The 19,917-nt window shown below is 44.2% G+C and overlaps 1 protein-coding gene across 1 annotated transcript in view; it reads left to right on the forward strand.

Moving 5' to 3' along the window:
* The first annotated feature begins 541 nt into the window (after positions 1–541).
* Positions 542–19,917, forward strand: part of gpam (glycerol-3-phosphate acyltransferase, mitochondrial) — a 26,628-nt gene continuing 7,252 nt past the window's right edge. The window contains 13 exon segments of the mRNA XM_060036244.1: positions 542–733; positions 5,821–5,942; positions 6,548–6,667; positions 7,270–7,343; positions 8,014–8,127; positions 8,619–8,771; positions 9,652–9,751; positions 10,256–10,392; positions 11,525–11,624; positions 16,831–17,043; positions 17,513–17,626; positions 17,921–18,006; positions 18,450–18,633. Of these exon segments, the coding sequence (XP_059892227.1) occupies positions 5,859–5,942; positions 6,548–6,667; positions 7,270–7,343; positions 8,014–8,127; positions 8,619–8,771; positions 9,652–9,751; positions 10,256–10,392; positions 11,525–11,624; positions 16,831–17,043; positions 17,513–17,626; positions 17,921–18,006; positions 18,450–18,633 (1,479 nt within the window). The 5' untranslated portion in view covers positions 542–733; positions 5,821–5,858.

The raw sequence follows: 19,917 nt of genomic DNA on the forward strand, positions 1-19,917 counted from the left end.
CCGCACCATGCAGTGGAAACGCGCCATAATAGTAGCATCTTATTTGGATCTTAAAAGATGAAAACTAAAAACAGACTACAACTGTTGATGCTTGATAGGTAAAACAAAGATCTTTCTTTCTTTCTTTCTTTCTTTCTTTCTTTCTTTCTTTCTTTCTTTCTTTCTTTCTTTCTTTCTTTCTTTCTTTCTTTCTTTCTTTCTTTCTTTCTTTCTTTCTTCTTTTTCCCAGTTACATAACTCTGCACCAGAGTTTGGGGGGAGAAGCTCTCCTTCAATTTAATTAAATTAATACATTGCGACATAAACAATAAAATACTCGGATACAAAATGTAATTGCATCAAACAAAGTCGTGAAGGTTTCTCTGATGGAGCGGGGCTCTCGGATGGAGTCCGATCAACGCACCGCTGCTGGCAGAGCGGCACGACGCTGGAGCGGGGCTCCTGGATGGAGCCCGACAGTGACCTCTAGCGGCCGACCGACGAACCGCTGCTGCTGAGGAGCCCGACAGTGACCTCTAGCGGCCAACCAACGCACCGCTGCTGGCTGAGCCAGAAGCGGCACGAAGCTGCTGTCATTGAACCACCGGCTTCACTGCTGTTGTCTGCAGCTAGCTGAGCTTAGCCACGCCGTGCGGTTTCAAGGGCGATCAGAAGACGCTGCAACACGCCACGGTGTATTTCCTTTACCCGGTGCATTCCTACAAATATGAATCCGAGTGACATTTCATTCAAGGTAGGATGGATAGGACCGCTTGCTTTGGTGAGCGGGGTTAGCCGACCTGCTAACCTAGCGCTAACGCTGCCTCTTTTTGAAGACACATATGGGGAACTGTTATGCTTGCAATTACTCCCAATGACTTAAGGTTAAATGGTCGAAAATCTTTAAAAGCCACATCTTTCTCAGAAAACAAAAAAATCTCGTATAACTGATGACTGGCACGCGAGATGCTTCCAGGGATTAGTAGTTATGTTTTATATTAAGGACTAAATTCTTTATTGTACCCGCTGCGTGGAGTTTAAGAGCAGCCTACTAACGTTACACTTATATGTATGACACCCCTTTGATGACGCCTAAAATAGGATAAAGCTACGATGTACTTTATTCATCTGTATCACAATATAAGAGAACGACGGCAGAAAATAGATGCCATATACACACACACAATTATTCCTATGCACAAAATGTCATTGCAAAGTAATAATTGTAAACCTTATACATGTAGAAGACGTTTGACAAGACCAACCCATGGTTGCTTTAAGGATTAAGGATGGATTAATAAGAATCAAGAGCGTCTGAAATTGAAAGCGATGTTCTTTTAAAATAGTAAGACGGTCATAGTTTAAGGGATATTCTGCAAATAGGCCTGTCCCATGTGTGCGCGTCTTAACGGGGGGGCTGTATCAGGTCCTACCCCCAGTACTATTGTTGTCTGCGTCGCCCCCCGTCTGTCGCAGGCGGCGGCTCCTCCCGCTTGACCCGTTTAATTGCGATGGATGCTTTGACATGGTAATCGGACTGTATTTATGCAGCGCTTTTCTAACCACTCAGAGAGCTTAACAATATTGCCTCACATTCACCCATTCATGCACACGCCGACGGCGGTGTCAACCATGCAAGGTGACAGCCAGCTCGTCGGGAGCAGTCAGGGTGAGGTGCCTTGCTCAGCGACATCTCGACACTCATAGGAGGAGCCGGGGATCAAACTAGCAACCTTCCGGTTACCAGTCAACCCGCTCTACCTCCTGAGCCACATGCCGCCCCGATTGTGATTGAACGGGTAATCGGGTCAAATGCGATACCTCTTCCCCCTATATGTTGTGAGGCGGATTAACGGTACGCTACAGATGACACATCGAGAGCGTTAGATTATGGACTTGCCTTAGACAAAATCCCCACCATATGGGCAGCTGGTATGGATGGATAGACGTTGATCGCTCCATCCTTTTCTAGGTTCAGCCATTATGCCTTTACCGAGTCGCCGCCGACATTAAATCTGCCGTGCCACGTACTGAATCCGGGCTACTCTCGGTCAATGACCCCGCCGACACCGGTGGATGTGTTCCTGGCACGGTAGTGCCGACGACACAAAGCCACAATGAGCATCCTTTAGACTTGCTCTTTCAACGTAAGTTGGGTCGGTTTAGTCAAGTGCTGTGCGTGTCACACGCACGTACACGCGCAAGCTTAGGTAGGAAAGCGTTCATTCATAAAGCGTGTGTGTGTGTGTGTGTGTGTGTGTGTGTGTGTGTGTGTGTGTGTGTGTGTGTGTGTGTGACCTATTTTTTTTCCAGTCTAAAGCACTGTTGGCCGTGCGCTTTCTGTTAATAACATGTTTGTACCCATTGCTCTCTGTCTGGGAATGAGCTTGGCTTATGTTATCTGTCTCATCGTATTTGCGTTCAGATTTTCTTATTTGTTTCTTACGGCAATGGGTCAAATGTCAACAACATGACAGCAAATTAAAGTACTATACAGCTAAATGTCAGTGATGCTTGACTCTAAATCATTCATCATGCAGTTAACCCTTGGAAAACGTTGCATGTGTTTGTAAATCTTTGTCCAGAAAAACAGCTGCATGTAATCCATTTAGTAAGTAAGTATAGAAATGCCCTTCCACAAATTTTTGCAATGTTGCTATTTCTATGAGTCTACAGATCCTCCATCATATTTCCCTGTAGATTCCACTACGGCTTTATTATTAGTGTGTTGCTACGTCTTTGGGGAGCATTGTGTCGTCAGCTGTTCAATTAGGGTTTATCTGACGGTTGTTTTTTTATTTTTCTAGTCAGGCAGAGAGTGTTTGTTCCACCTTTGGGATTGTGTTATTGTTGCAGTGTGGGGGTAAGAGAGTAGAGACACGTGTCTATGGTCCCTCTTGGTCTCCTGATGTCAGCGTAGGATCAACCCCATTACCACGGCAACATCCGCCTTCTGAACAACGTGAAATTCCACTAGTGGGAGGTGTTGGCTGATCTGTGCAGTAAACGATGTAGATGGAGCTTCTTTGGAAGAACCGATTTTCATGGAAAGGATAACCGGAAAGGTTGTTGAACATAATTTCCGTATGAACACAAACGTGCTCCTTTTTAAGATTAATGTGGATGAGCTCGACCAAGCTACCAGCCGGTTTGTTATCAGATTGGATCAGCCTCAAGCTGGGGTATGATGAATTCATTGCTAATGGACTGAAAGAATACTGGGATGGCTATGGTGTTTAACTCTCATCGTCAATGTCCCACAGTCTATCTGAAGGGCCAGGCATTCTTGAGCAAGACGCCATAATGCCGCCTGACCGGCCCTCACCGGGCCTGTGCCTGCACCTTTATGACATGTAGGAATTCAATGGAGAATTCAATGGAAAGCTCTCTGGATAAAAACCTGAACCCTTATCACCAAATAGTAATTAATTTCCAACATATAGCCTATGAGAATGGGGAGAGTTGGGGTCCGGCCCCTGAGTGGGAGGGTACTCTTGGCTGGCCCCCTGGCTCCTTGTGGGGGCTCCAAGCCTAGGTCCATAGAGCTGGACGGACGCCACAGAGTCTCCTGACCAGAGCCCTTTTGGTTGTGAGGACGGAGCACACATCTCTACTCTGCATAAGGTTGGTGGGTTCTGCTGAGGTCAGAGTGCTACTGCACAGCTGGGGGGCTTGGGGGGGGAATACTGCTGTGGTTAAACGTGCACTAAGAATTTTTTTTGATGCGTTTAGAAATGGTTAAGTTTATGATTTGAGTTGGAGAGGGTTACATTTAGGTGTCAGGCTATGGTTATGATTTGATTGGTTATAGATGGTGGTGTCTAGGTTTAAGATTATTGATGAGTTTAGGTGAAAGGTTATAGATGGTGGTTAAGTTTAATAGATATTAGGTTATGATACATTCAAGGTATTAGACTAGGGACGGTTGAGTTTAAGTGGTAGGTTATGGTTAAGTTTAAGCATTAAGTTAGAGACAGTTATGGTTACATTATACATTATATACTTCAGGGGTTAGTCTAGGGTTCTGCCGTGTTAGTCTATAGAGGCTCTGAAAGCCTTATCTGATCATCCTGCACATGGGTCAAGCCTATTGAGCAAGGAACCTTCTTTCTGTCTCCCCCCTGTGATTTGCTGGCTGTCTAAGTGGGGTAAAAGTGAGGGGTTGCATGTGAAGTAGGGATTGGGTTCATGTTAGTGTTGTTCCCAGAGGTGCCAGTCCCCTCAGATTCCGATTCACTCCGTTGCACATTGGACAGGAGGACCTACAGGAATTAGACACGGTTGAGGTGCATGAAGAAGGGACAAATGGAAACTACCCACATGAAAAACCCCAACCCACTGACAAACAAAGAGTTTAGGGGTTCACTTTAGGTCATGTCATGCTGCACACTCGGTGGTATTGACATGAAGATGTGGATCCCTCCATACCTTTATGGCCAAGGTACTGTTTGTCTGTACGTTTTAGTCCGACACACAATGATTATTTTCAAGTTGGAGGGTTGGTGAGTCGAAGAAGAAGATATTCCATAAATAATATAGGGTTCTTCTTCTATGGAAGAAGTTGCTTTTAAAACTTTAGGCCAGGACTCTGAATTGGCTGATAACACTGATAATAAATTAATTGGTGATAATCAGCAAAACTTTATTTCCCCAGGAGGACTTTTACTTTGTAGGAAACAGGAAGTCCCAGCCCTCTTCCAGAGTGTAGAGTAGAGGGCATCAGGAGCTGGCTTGGACAGCAGGGTTGTCTCACGTGTTTGTGAACTGTGGAGCAACACCACAACCTGACACCCTGTGTAAGTCCTGTCGCCCTTGTGTCGACCAATCAGCTCTCCCCAAAGTAACAGTTAGGATCTTTCCCCAACAATGAAGAGGAGTAAAAAAACTAAACAAGGCCTCTGATGGCTTATGGTCATTTCATTCTTTTCTTCTTGGCGGAGTAACATTTGACCTTGAAGCAGGTGTTTGTGATCTGGTCTTGGAATGATAGAAAGATGGATGGAATTATCAGGATTTCTTCTTATATTACACCATTTTAAAGCCCCTCATTGATAGATTCACTCCACGCCACAAAGGTTAACAAATTACAAAAGATCCGCTGTAGAAGCGGAACAAATAACCCTACAGACACGTCCCCAAATTAAGTATTTACGTAAGACTTACTCCTAGCCTTTACCATTCTTTATTTATTCTAAACTTTAACAATGTTAGTGTGTTCCATATGCTAATAATCAGGCTTTTGAATTGGACAGAGAATGAGAGAGAGGAGCGATGCTCATTCTGTTGCCTGTTTTTAAACCAAATTCATGACCGTAAGCAGTTTTAATTGCTTCTGTGCAGAACAGGCCCGGTCTGGTCTTAACTGTGTGTGGAAGCATGTAAAGAATGCAGGCTGAATGGAGGGTCGGGTCATGGGTGATCTCGTCTGACAAGAAGGACCATGTTGGACGGCTTGAATAGTCCATTCTCCACCAGTACCTGAGTGATGGTTGTCCAAGGCACAGGACGCTTTCTTCTGCTGGAATAATCTTTGACGCAGACGCACGGCTCTTGAGTAGGAAGAAGTTGGTGTTTGTTAAGTTAATGGTGGATACACACACTGCTTTTAGCCGGAGGCAAAACGCGTGTTGTTCTCTAGGAGGCAGATGTTGGAGCTTGTTCACTTGTAAATCCTGTGGTGTTGTTTTTTCATGATTCTGTTGCCGTAACATTTAATTTGCAAAATGTAGACTGTACTTTATTTAACACATTTTTCGTTATCTTAAAGTGAGTGTTCTTGGAAAAGTGGTAGCCTTTTGTAGTAGAAACCAATCTGAACGTTTTGCCTGTTGTTGTTGACAGCTTTCCCGCTGTAGGTTCATCATCTAGAGGCAGCAGAGATGGAGCTCTCTGACGGTCTGTTGCTCCAGGTCAACAATGGCGAGCAGGGCGGAAACCGCTGGAAACACTCAAACGAAGACTCGGTAAGACCTCTCCCCTCTCAAGGGCCTTCTGGAGCTGGCTCTGTCTCAGGCAGGCCATGGGACATTGGGAAATGCATCCTCAAAGTGAATCCCAAAGTGGATCCCAACGCTGTAGTGAGGCTCGGGGGGGAATTAGCATGAAAATGGAGGGTTCTGAAAAACTTTTAGTGTGGATGGAGTGGAGAATACAATTCTGAATAACAATGTTTGAAAACGCTAGTATATGTATATATATATATAGGATATATTTCACAGTTTTTTTTATTTTATTTTTAGTTTTTTACAATTATATTAATTTGTGGATATAGGGATGTTTATTTAAAATATCTGTCCACAGCAATAACATACACATGTAGACATATTTCTATCATCCAGATTAGAGACATAACCTTTACCATTAAGAGGTACAGCTAAAGAGTAATGGTCAATTGCCTTGCTCAGTTATGGAGAGACTACAATAGCATGACTTCCACTTTCTAAACCTAGAGTTGTATCCATCTTTTTTATCGGGGCGATGCCAAAGCTGTCGATTCAGCGCTCTATATTGGGAGGGGTCAGGGGCGCTGGTGGTTCCTAAGAGTGATGGATGTCATCTTCTGTTCCAGGACCGGAGCTGTAGCCCGTCTGTGCTACGGTGTGTTAGCACCACCTGGAAGGAGGGCCTTCTGAACCGCAAGAGGCCCTTCGTTGGCCTCTGCTGCCACTCATGTACCCCACAGAGCCAGGTATACCTGCGCCCGCACGAGCATCGCAACACTTGACGGGCTAACAATACTGAAAATGCTATCCGACACAAGCTTCACTATCAAAAGGTCCAGCTACTCAACGTGATCATTGTCAATCTGCATAAGCATCGCTAGTCTACATTAGCACTGATAACAAATAAGAGCCACGAAGCAACGCTAACAGTGCTAACATATACTTTGAGTTCAAGTCCATCCCTGCCCTGTTTGCGCCGATAGCACCAATCATTAACATAAGCACTGTTAACTTCTCTAACACTAGCATTCCCTTACTCATGCTATGCTGACAGCAAAGGACAACTAAAATGGTTTCTGTTTCAAACCCCAATGCGCAGCTGGAGATGAATGTACTATTTTGCTGATTCACCACTTTGAGCCGACTGTTGGGCTTGTGGGAAAGAGGTTTTAAATAATTTAGCAAACCTTATAAACTTTTCCCTTTCTTCTGCGTTTTTCAATTTTCTTCCCAATGGGTGTTGTTAACAATGACATGTTTTGCCTCAAAACCACGCTGTTGGTTGCCCAAAAGAGGGTTTTGGACTAGAAACACACATTTATTCATGGTATATATTTGTCTGTTTCAGGAGAGACTGTTTAATCCCAGTATTCCATCCCTGGGCCTACGAAATGTCATCTACATCAATGAGACACACACCAGGTACTGTTGTATAAATGACCTTAAAGGCTGAATGAACCCTGGAATAACTCTACAGGGGAAGCACGGTTGACCCATTATCCTATTATCCTATTATCATATTATTATTATTGGGTCATTATTGGGTCATCCAGTTGTGTACATGTGTGCAGTGAAGGACCGAACGCAGGAGACTGCCTGTGTTGGTGTGTCTGGGTGAACACATGTAGACATGTGTAGCACATACATATGCTGACCAGTGCAGGGCTTTATCTCCGTGTTAGCCGGTGGAAGGGTTTGAAAACATTGAATAATGAACTGGTTGGGCTTGTTTTTCAACAAACATCAGCCTCACCAACTCTGTGACTCCCTATGACCCATGTCTGATCAATGATATCAATGATTCGTCGATAATCTCCAAGATATTGATTATTGGCTATTCTGTTATCTTTATCAAGACCAGCCATGTTTTTCTATCCACATAGACTATGTTTGGCTTTCCAATCCAAAATGTTTCTTCTCGTGACCTTTTCAGCCTGCTATATTCAGCGAAGCTAAATATGTAAATGGTCAGCAGCTCTTTTACTCGAGAGACCTGTTCAAGACACCGGTTGTGGCCTTTACTAGACGAATATCACTGTTAGACAACTGAATTCTTGTGTGTGTGTGTGTGTGTATCGGTGTGTGTTGACAGGTATCGGGGCTGGCTAGCTCGTAGTCTGAGCTATGTGTTGTTTGTTTGTGAGAGAGACGTCAACAAGGACATGTTCGCCAGGAACGTGGTTGATAATGTCCTCAACAACAGCAGGTACCATGACAACCACCTTTTACATTAAACCACCATAGCCTCATCCACTTGCCTTTAAGCATGATGGCACCTTTCAAATTAATAGCACCCGCCTCCTTAACCCCATCCGATGATACTGACTGTTTATTCATGAGAATCGTAAAACCTTATATGATTTTTAAATGATAATGTTAAGTATTTTGCCCACATAGTTGATTCACATCCAACAGTTTCAAAACAGTCTGCTGGGATAATGTGGTTATGATCAGGTTTTTCTTGTTTTTGTATTTTAACTTTTTCTTGTTTTTTTAATTGTTATTTATTTAGTTTAGGCATTAAATATTCAAAACTTGAATACGTTTTCCCCAGCCGAAATAATTTTCCCCCTACTACTACTACCTTTTTTAAGGTTACAAATAATGAGCTAAAATGTAACAATTAAAGTTGAGCGGTGTCTCATTTGAACCCCAGCACATCTTTCTCACCGGGGTGATTTCCTCTGCCTGACCCAGGGTGGAGCAGGCCATCGTTGAGGTGGCCTCGGAGCCTGGGGCTGGATTAGAGGGCCAGCCCGCCCTGCAGCAGAGGGCTGAGGGGCAGGTGAGACGGAAGGCCAGGGGGATCCTCCAGGAGATGGTGGCCAACGTCTCCCCAACCATTATCAGGTAAGGACAGCAGAGAGTCTACTGCTCAGAGCACAGTATGTATTACCTGGGGGGTAATACATACAAATTTCCAAGCCAGGTGCTTACCTCAGACGGCACAAGTCGTCATCCAGTTTTTAACAAAAGGGCAATGCAAATATATTTGAATAATTGCCTTGCTGTGTCTACTTTCTTGCGATTCTACGAGTCATAGACCTTGCGTTTCTTTTAGTAAAAAATGCGATTTGCCATTATCCAAACAATGTGAACTGGTAGTACACGTAGTCTTAACGTCACCACCGATTCAGGGAGATGGTTTAAAACCATGGATGTGGAACAGACCTGAAACCTGTATGTGTGAGAGAGCACATCCGCCCCTCAGCTGAGACGGCTGCGAGCACGTTGGGCCTCCGGGGTGAACGGGTGGGTTTTAGCATCTAGATGCATTTTAAATTGGAGTGAAGGAAGCATGAAGGAGAAGGAAGTGGTTGACTGACTAAACACTGCAACCCTCCACTTCTCAAAGCCACTGTGTACAAGCAACAAGTAGAGCAACATGTTATGCTGCGTGGCACAGAGAAGACAGATGACTATCGCATATGGATAGTCATATTGTCCTATCCAGTGCACCGCTTTCTGCCTGTGGCTGGAGATATTTTTTCACAATGATAACTTGTTTGAATTGATTTTCAGAGTTACTGTATACTGATGTGATGTCCCCGATGAGTTACATCAGAAATACACATACACCATTGTTATTTTACCAATACTTTACAATTTTTTCTTTTTTCTTCATTCTCTGTTCTCCTTCCATCCTCTCTCTCTCTCTCTCTGTCTCTCTCTGTCTCTCTCTGTCTCTCTGTCTCTCTCTCTGTCTGAATGTCACTGTCTCTCTATGTAGGCTGACCGGCTGGGTTCTGCTGAAACTGTTTAATGGATTCTTTTGGAGCATACAGATTCACAAGGGCCAGCTGGAGATGGTCAAGAAGGCAGCTACTGAGGTTAGTAGTGAACGCACACACACACACACACACACACACACACACACACACACACACACACACACACACACACACACACACACACACACACACACACACACACACACACACACACACACACAGATCGACATACAGAGGCTGTGGGATAAGTCACAATACACACACAATACTGCTTACGTACTTGGTTAGTACTGAAACCAAGTACGTACTGTTTCTTACGTACTTGGTTAGTGTCCCTTTGAGGATTTTTAACAGACGAGTCACTTTTTCGGTTCTTTACAGCGGGGTATTTTGATTTTGAGGAGGTACATATTCAAACGTGCCTGTAGAAAGGGTCTGACGGACTTGGACTTTGATAAAGTGACGAGTCAGTGTGTTTAGTGTGTGTATCAAAAGGGTTGTGAGGGGGGGGCCTGTGCACACTGCTCTTTAAAGCATTTATCTTTTCTTGTTGAAGATGTGGGCATCTTTGAACTTCTTTGTGTGTGTTTTTTTTCTTGACAGCAAAATGTACCCCTGGTCTTCCTCCCGGTCCATAAGTCCCACATCGACTACCTCCTCATCACCTTCATCCTCTTCTGTCACAACATCAAAGCCCCTCACATCGCCGCCGGCAACAACCTTAACATCCCCATCTTCAGGTGAGAGTCCTCGCTAGGCTGTCAGCCAATCAGATCCAGATAATTAAGGTTTAGGGAAACTGCTGTCCGATGAAAGTAGACCGACACACAAACAGCAAAATTCTCCCCATAATTTCAAGTCCTGGAAAAACTGATAAACTCAGGAGGAGAGACAGTTTAATATGTAGAAGTTATATAAAGCTGAACCAATGAGTTGTCACTCATCAGGGCTAAAAGTGATTATTTCCTCGTAAAATTATGTTACTGAGAATGAAACCCATCTCTTCTGGGACATCCCAAGAATAGCCTTTCTATGGTGTCAACAATGCATGTGCTTACACCCGAGGAAAAACAATTTGTCCCTGGAAATGTGCTGAATTGTCCGGCCGAATTTAGGTTTAACCAATGCACATTTTGTGATTCATCACGACACATTTATGAAACGCAACTAGGATTTCCTTGGAAGCAGTCAAAAACGGTAAGTGGGCGATTGGGAAAGAATCTGAATCCTTTTTCCCCTGATCTTAAATCCTATTAGTAGATTCAGGGCCAGGTTGGTTTCCAATGTGGTCAAAAATAACATGTGATCTGAGACCAACATTGAGGAGAGTTAAAATAATCCGCCCTTGACACTGGAAACTGGGTGACTAAGGGGATGGGTCAGGGGGCTGTGAGCTGGAGGGGCTGATGCAGGGGGCTAATATGGAGGGGTGGGGCAGTAGGCAGCCAATAGCATGTTTGCTGAGTTTATCCCCCCCCCCCCCCCCCCAATATAATAGAAGGATGAGGAACATGATTTTTTCTGATTATCAATAAATATCAAACGGATACCCTTTTGAAGATCAACAAGATCTAGATTTAAAAAAAAACTGAAACTTTTCGTAGTCAATGCCAATCAATAGTGATTTCAATAATAACGTTATAGATAAAATCACATCCCATAGCTGATGTATTCTACAAAGATGAATGCCCTGCTCTAGCAGTTGACCGAGACAGGGAATGAAACCCCTCGCCCTGGCACTGTTAATGCCTGGCTCTACCTCTTGAGTCAGATGGGGATTTGAACCCCTAACCCTGGCAGTATACATGCCCTGCTCTACCACTTGGGTCAGACAAGGCCAATCATGTTGGTTGTTGTGTGTTCTCTTCCCAGCACGTTGATTCGTAAACTGGGAGGATTCTTCATACGCCGCAAAATGGAAGAAAACGGAACCGGCAAGAAAGATGTTCTGTACAGATCGCTGTTGCACGCAGTAAGTGTGTGTGTGTGTGTGTGTGTGTGTGTGTGTGTGTGTGTGTGTGTGTGTGTGTGTGTGTGTGTGTGTGTGTGTGTGTGTGTGTGTGTGTGTGTGTGTGTGTGTGTGTGTGTGTGTGTGTGTGTGTGTGTGTGTGTGTGTGTGACGCATATTCTAGATATCCTACATGTTCATTGACTTTTGATACGTGTACGTTGGGGGAAACTCACAGGGCTTTAAACTATATATGAGAACACGACAATTTGTATCCCGTGTATTCTGTTTTTTTTGTATTCTACGGGGAAGAAAATATGTTATGTGGGCTCTGCCCACTGACTTAACCGACTGTGTAGATGTCAATAGTGGGTGGGGTTTTAGAGTGTCATCAGAAAGTTCATGTAAACAGTGAGATGTACAGCCCGGCCAGCACTGTGTATTTGTAGACAATAACATTTATATATGTGTTAGTTGGTATTTAATTAATAATATTGAAATCACAATCGATTGAATACAAATATAGAGAAAATGATAAACCAGAAGTTAGTTGAAATGCTTCGTATTACATCGTAACCAAAGCAAATCAGATGCAACTTTTAAGATTAGTAGTTTCAATCATTTAAAAAGTGAACAACACTTATCAACAGAATGTGAAGTAATAACAGTTTTGACATAATATCACAGAGGTCTGTATTAGCGTCTGGCAATACCACTTTGTACCTTAAGAAGAGATCGCGTCACTGCAATGTCTCTCCATTCTGCCCTCAGTACAACATGAGAGGTTGTAGAATCAGCGCTGCCCGGGGCATACTAATCTTATCGTATTAATATCATACCTTCTTGGTGTGCTAGCTAACAGAGCTCTGATACTGCAGTATTTATTTGGCGCATTTATGCATTTCCTTGTTTAGCCACCACTTCCTTCTGGTGATATGCTTCACTCTGTTGTGTCGAGGACTAATTGACAGTGGGCCAATTTGCCGCCATTATGCAATCAATCACAAGTCTGCTTCAGAGTAGCCCAGGGATCTAAAACTTGGTGGGCCCATCAAGGACATCCCCCTTCGGCAATGTAGAACGTTGAGTTGATACTAAAACAATGATGTCACAGAGTCAAATTCAAATGACCACTGTTGCAAGTCACTGGGGAAAAACCCTGACCTCAACCATTCCCAAGGTGAACAACACAGAGTTGTCACACATAAAGAGACCGTGCGTAAGCACGCGTCGAAAAAGTAAAGTACTGTTTTGGCGACTGGGAGATGCTATAACACGATCAGCGGCGTCATTCATTCATTAACAAGTCCGCTTTAAAGCGGCCCAGGGACTTGAAGCTCGGCGTGCTTGCTCATTCGCCTTGCTAGCATTCGCATGCTAGCAAGCTAACGGAACATTGCGCATACAACAATTCAGCTCATGCAACCACACACAATTTACAGAAAATCCACATGTGGCGAAGTTGACTTTAACAATATAAGCCCAAATTTGGAGTCGTAACTTGAAAACCAGATCCCACATTGTAAAGTTAGCATACATTCTAAGGCTAAAATGACTTGTTAGTTAAAATAAACTTTATTGATCCCTGGGGAATCATTACAATAACATAATTCTAACTATTATATTAATGAATAATCATGATTAAAACATTTATATAAATGATTGTATAACTATATTACATAGTATGATCAGGTTGTATATTATAGTTAGTGTCCCATTTAGTGTAATAAAATGTCATAATTGTTACCCCTGTCCAAGAGACAGGTTGCAGGCTGTGTTGGGTAAAGACTTGGCTACCAAGAAAAGGAGATCAGGAAACTGCAGAATAAAATGTATGATTTCTCTTCAGAACTTTAAGAAGGTAAAACTAAAGCTGAGCTGGTCGATTGAACACCTGCTCTTCCAGCTTCAGCGCACCGTTCTTATCGAGTCGCTCTGTGATTCCTCCCATAAGCTCCAAGCCACGGTTGTAATCAAACAACTCCCCCACATGGCTTCAACATCGACCGACTCCTGTTGTTCCCCTGATGGTCTCAGTCTCCGACGGCATGGTTTGCCTCGTATTGTTGGATAACCCTTGACCCAGTTTCCCTCATCCTCCGACCTCGCCTCCCGTATCTTTCACCTTGGTGGACACCCTTGTCCACTCCTTCCACAACATTTTCCAACCATTAGGTGGTCTCGACCTTAACGGAAGAATTCTGTTTGAGGAATATTAGTACACAGTACCGATGGCACAGAACATCACAGGGTCGTTTCAAGAAGTAAGAGTCCCTTCAAAAAAGAAGATTCAACAAAGACTCATTCATAAAGTATATAATCCTTCAAATGGTATAGAAAGATTCTCCCAGTGTTTCCACTACACAGTCTTAACACCTGCCCTTTGGTCAGTGTTAAAGTGATTAAATTATACTAATCATTATAGTACACTACCTATAATGTGCAATCTGCTCATGCTTATACAGTAATATAATTTCTGTAAATAATTTATTCATGATTCTTCACACATTCCTCCACAACCACTTCACACCCACCAACAGTGCACCCCTAGTTTTGTGGGAGGATGCAGAAGTGAGTTGACCCCTGTGTAGCCTGACGTCCCTCGTGACCACGGAATCCCTGCAGGCGTCACGCCACGTATATACGTATCTATTGGGTTGATATAGCGTTACAGACCGCTTCATTTCTTTACTAGCGTTCCGCAGGTACTTTATTCTTTTTATTATGTATGTCAACGACTTTGAAAAGCTCGGCCAGTAACATAAATGACCCTAATGTATTCTCTCAACATCTATCCCCACAGACGACATTTATTATAGCTGTATGTATATTATTGTCAAGATTTTTTGATTTCCGTTAGTCAGGTGGAGTTTGGAAAACCTAGCAGTCTCTTAATTGCTTCATTAGTGATTGATTTATGATAAATTCATGTGATAATGATCGATATGGGTAGATTTTTCTCAGCCTCATTTGTAAGTTGCTTATTGATTCACGCATTGGCCAAAAGGCTGGAGTTCCCCATTCGGAATGTACAAGCTGACTGCAGCCTTTTTAATTGAATAATTTTCACTGAATGGTCTTACATTTAAATATTTTCTAATAGTTAAAGGCTTAAAGTTTGAAATGTGGTTTGACTTTGACTGGTCATGCATGATAAGATAAAGTCTATGTATGTATGTATATATATATATATATATATATATATATATATATATATATATATATATACGATATATATATATATACGGTATATATATATATCGTTTCAGTAGTTTTTCCTGGGTCATAATAAGAGATACATGTACTGTTAAAAAATGGTTTCTACTGATCGCCATGGTTTCCACCGATCTCCATGGTTCCTCCTGATCTCCATGGTTTCAGTGAGTGTTGTCCTGGGCTGAACCAGCTGTCCTCAGCGCTGGCTCCTTCTGCGTGTTCTCGGCGAGACGAGGCTACTTTAGGACTCAAAGTCCTTAAAGCTGGGGGATTGACACTAAGCCCTGCTGTCCAGGCACCTTGGACAGCTGCTGCTGGTCCTCCATGCTAACTTTGTTATGTAACCAGCGCTGCTCTAGTTTATATTCATCTTCTCAGTCGGTAAGGACTGGAAGGCTGGACCTAGGGCTAAGGCCCATCCCATTTCTACCCCTTACCCCTTCCCCTTACCCCTGCCCCTCGTTTCGAAGGGGGAGGGGTAAGGGGTAGAAATTGGATTGGGCCTAAGTGACATGAAAGGACTTAAGATATGATGAGATAGGGCCAGGAGTAGATGTAGATGTTGATGGTGGATAACCCTTACCCTGTTCATGCTGAGATTGGTAATGGTGAAATATTGGTTAGTTATGGGATGCTGGGAATATATTAGCAAGAGTGAGATATTGGTTATATAGTTGTCAGAGGGGGATGGTGGTAAGAGTGAGATATTGGTTATATATTGGTAAGAGTAAGGTATTGGTAAGAGTGAGATATCGGTTACCTACAGTTAGGGTTAGATATCAGTTATATATTGGTAGGAGTTAGATATTGGTTATATATTGGTAGGAGCAAGGTATTGGTAGTGTGAGATATTGGTAGGAGTTACTATAAACGTTGAATGGTTTTAACCAAGCAAAGTTCAATACAGGACTGCCAAGATTAGTCAGCCTTACTGCCTGAACAGGGAAGTGGTTATGTGGAACCGAGTACAAACGTATCAGAACAGGCTTTGTTTCCAGGAGATTTATTTGAATCCTCTTAAGGCTCGCTGCGATATGGAGCATTTTGTGTTCCGGAGCTAAAGAGGGAGTCCCCAGTACGAGGGGCCTGGCTGTTAGCCATCGAGCCTCATCAATCGCTGATTAGAACCAAACCGTTCCTTCGTTGCCGTCGTTAACCACTTGGCTTCCCCAGCGCAAAACATTAGCATTTCTTTTTGAAGAGCTGCAAAGGGAAAAGTTCAGACTTGTTTGTATCGTATTTCATTTTTGTGGAGGACAGTGGAGGACTTTGCTGCTGTTAGCCGCAGATAAGAGATTGTACTGATGTGTTGACAAACTCCATTCACCTCACCTACACGATATATGATGCGCCTCCACCAGCCACCTCAACTGCATTGTTTTCACAAAGTGGTTAGAGACCAGTAGCACCAGAGCTCCGCGAGCTTGGAATGCAGATTTTTCCATTTAATTGTTCCCCATCATGGTGAACATTTCTCCTGCAATATCTTGAAATGTTTGTAGTCACATCAAAGTACAGCACATTGGATGTGGAGAGCACTACATTGCATGAGAAAACATTTTGAAAAATACAGTTCAGCCTTGAGGGTGTTCAAGGAAGGTTTTGTGCGTGGTTTGGTTCAATTCAATTCGAGTGAATTCAATTAAAAAGTCTTTGTTGGCCCAACGAAACGGGTAGCCTTTGAGAACGAGTGCAGAATGTGAATAGCCCTCTAGCTCTCTGCGAATACCAGTTATAGGTCTATTTCAGGGCGGACAGCTGTGGGCTCAGAAGACCTCTGAAATAAACGTGTGTGTCTGTGTGTGTACTGTTTTGTAATCCAGTGGCAATATTAGATACACACATTGTTTATTCGATTTGTCTATATATTTTTTCCATCAAGTAATATTTAGACTGTCTTAAACAAAGTCAATGTCCAAAACACAACTGAAATGTATGAAGATATCATTCGTGCATTTGTAGAAAACCTCTATTAAGCTCGTCCTGTTCCTCTCCCTCCCCCCCTCCCCCCCAGTACACGGAAGAGCTGCTCCGGCAGCAGCAGTTCCTGGAGGTGTACCTGGAGGGCACGCGGTCGCGGAGCGGCAAGCCCTCCCCGGCCCACGCCGGCATGCTGTCCATCGTGGTGGACACGCTCACCACCGGCGCCATCGCCGACGTGCTGGTGGTGCCCGTGGGCATCTCCTACGACCGCATCCTGGAGGGCAACTACAACAGCGAGCAGCTGGTAGGGCCCCCCCCCCCCCGGGGACATGGGCACCACTGGGGGGCTGGTTAGATTAAGGGGGCTGAGGGTGGTCTTGAGGAACGGGGCTGATTGGGTGCGGTGGTTTTCTGTGGTGGGGGTCCATAATGTCTGTTTGGGACGCAATCAAAGCACCGTATTGGGTTTCTTTGGCCTCAGTCCATGTCATCGCAGCCTTAAATCTCTTTCCTTGTAAGGAAAGATACACAGCTTTAAGGGTGAGGTATTCTTTAAGGTTGCGATAACGTTGGGTGGGATCGATAGTTTTCGTTCGCGGTTGGGTTCTGCTTCGTTTTGGCTCACATTCTTGGTTTCTAGCAAAATAACGTCACATCCACTTGGATCCACTTCAAATATAATTCAACCGTTATTAGTTCAATACGACTGCACCGGGTAAAGGGTTGAACAGCTTAGAGTACAAGTGTGTGACTTCCTCTCTCCTTGATGACAGGGGAAGCCCAAGAAGAACGAGAGTTTGTGGGGCGTGGCGTGCGGCGTGTTCCGCATGCTCAGGAAGAACTACGGCTGCGTTCGAGTGGACTTCACCCAGCCCTTCTCCCTGAAGGTCGGCCCTCCGCCAGGCAACACCCACAGTAGCATCCAGACACTAGACTCCTGTACAAAGCAGCGCTTGGTGACGCTAGCAGTATAAGCATGTACAGTAGCTATAAACGTCACATTATAAGCACGGTGCTTTCAGCATCGTGCTTTCAGCTTCTTGCTATCAGCATCGTGCTTCAGCCTCGGGATATTGGCATTTTGTCATTAGCGTTATGCTATAAAGTCAATGTGTTTAGCATCGTGCTAAGATTTCTTCTTCATGATTAATTATGTTAATTATGTTTCTTTTGAACTGTAGGAGTATCTTGACAGCCAGCGGACCCGAAACGTCCCACCTCCTCCCTCCCTTGAACACACCCTGGTACCCATCATCATCTCTGCCCAGTAGGTGTACACACGTGTGCACAAACACACATACACTCACTTACTCACACACCATTGTTACAACTGTGTGTTCCCCGTTCTAAAAAAATAAAAGTGACAGCTACGTCCACACACACAGACTCTTTCTCTGCATGCATCCCAGCTGAAACATCAACAAGTCCTGGTCACATGAACCCCCTGCTTTCGCTCAGTGTCACCATGGAGACGATTCCCGAAAACACGCAACAGTTACTGTACGCCAGCTGTGCCTTCACAATAAGAGTCCCTTCGTCTCCAAACAAACATGGTTCAATTTGTTTAGATGCAGCTGACGAAACAAAATGTGTGGTGCACAAGAACAGTTATTTGGAGGACGGAAACATCAAACTGTGTGTGGAGGGGAGAAAAGCAGAATCCATTTTGTTCTGAGAGCATCCGTCTCCATGTGCTCTCTCTCTCTCCAGACCCGACGCGGCGCCGTTCCAGAACCCCCAGGGGGAGGAGCCTAACGGAGACCTACCTGACGAGATCTCCAGACGAAACGTCATCTCCAACCTGGCCAAGCACGTCCTCTTCAGTAAGGAATCCTCTCAGACTCTTATCCACTCAGCTCTCCTCCTTCTGCTGGGAATACATGGAGCTGGGTTAGTTTGCATTTGTGACACTGGGAAGGATGTCATTTTGTTAGATTGAATCTCGTCGTGTAGTGAAATAAAATTAATTGTACTTGGGGACTGGGAAATGCAGAATTTTTACCAGGAGGAAGTATAAGTTTCGATGGTTAAATCTTTCACAGTGAATAGATGTATTTGGATGCCATTAAACCTGTAGTTTATTCAGATAAAACCTTTATTTTAGTCGGATTAGACCTGGATTTTAAAACTAATGATATAATTTGAACAGTCAAAATAAATTTTGGTCGTTTTGGTCAGTTTAAAGCTGTAATATGTTCAGATAAAATCAGTACTAAAATCAGATTAAACCATTTTTTTATTCAGATGAAACCTGTATTTTAGTTTGATTAAACCTAGAGTTAAACTAATAATTTCATCTGACCAGTCAGAATAAATCTGTAGTTTAAATCAGATTAAACCTGGTATATGGTCAGATAAAATCGGTAGTTGAATCAGATTAAACCTGCAGTGGAATCGGATTAAATCCAAGTTAATGGTTGCCTTCTCATCAGCCGCTAAACGTCTTCCCCCACTGCTGTGGACTGCTGTGTTCCAGCACCCCAAATAGACCTCCCTCTCTCCCTCCCTCCCGTCCCTCCCTCTCGCCCCTCCCCTCCCTCTCGGGGAAGTGTTGTGTAGGCAGAACCCCCCCCAGCTTCCCCTCCCCTTGCTGTGTCAGGCTCTCCTCCTCACAGAGCCACCCCTGTAGCGACGGAGAGCTCTGTACCGTAGCCCTGCACTGAGGAAACCTCAGCCTGAGACGACTGCCACTGTGACGCTCCGCCGTCTAAATCTGGGGGTTCACTCCCATCAGAGTATATACATTTACAATAGACAGTGAGACAAAGCGTAAACATTTGTAGCAATAATCGAGGCAGCAGTCGACATCAATTCAAGGTACTTTCTCTCGAATATTGCAGTTGAAAAAGCGTCGCACGTTAAACTGTGCGGTAGTTGTGATGCTGAGTTGTGCGTCTGCCTGAGGTTGTGTGGTACATGGAGGTACTTGGGGCAAAACCTGAACCCCCAAGCATCCTCTGCTGTGAGGAACAGCTCCGGTCCGCCTCCCTGGCCTCCCCCGCTCCGGGTTTTACATCCTGGGGTGCACGGCACGGGAACCGGTTCTCCCCGGCTCACTCAGCTGCATTCTCCTCCACGAGCCCTGTCTCAGCCAATCAGAAGGCCGGCAGCCAGATGGCATGTTTGTTCTCAGCCAATGGGAAGCCGGGATGGGGGAGGGAGGGAGGGAGGAGGAGGG

Source organism: Gadus macrocephalus, chromosome 18 (genome assembly GCF_031168955.1).
Source record: "Gadus macrocephalus chromosome 18, ASM3116895v1".
Lineage (NCBI taxonomy): Eukaryota > Metazoa > Chordata > Actinopteri > Gadiformes > Gadidae > Gadus > Gadus macrocephalus.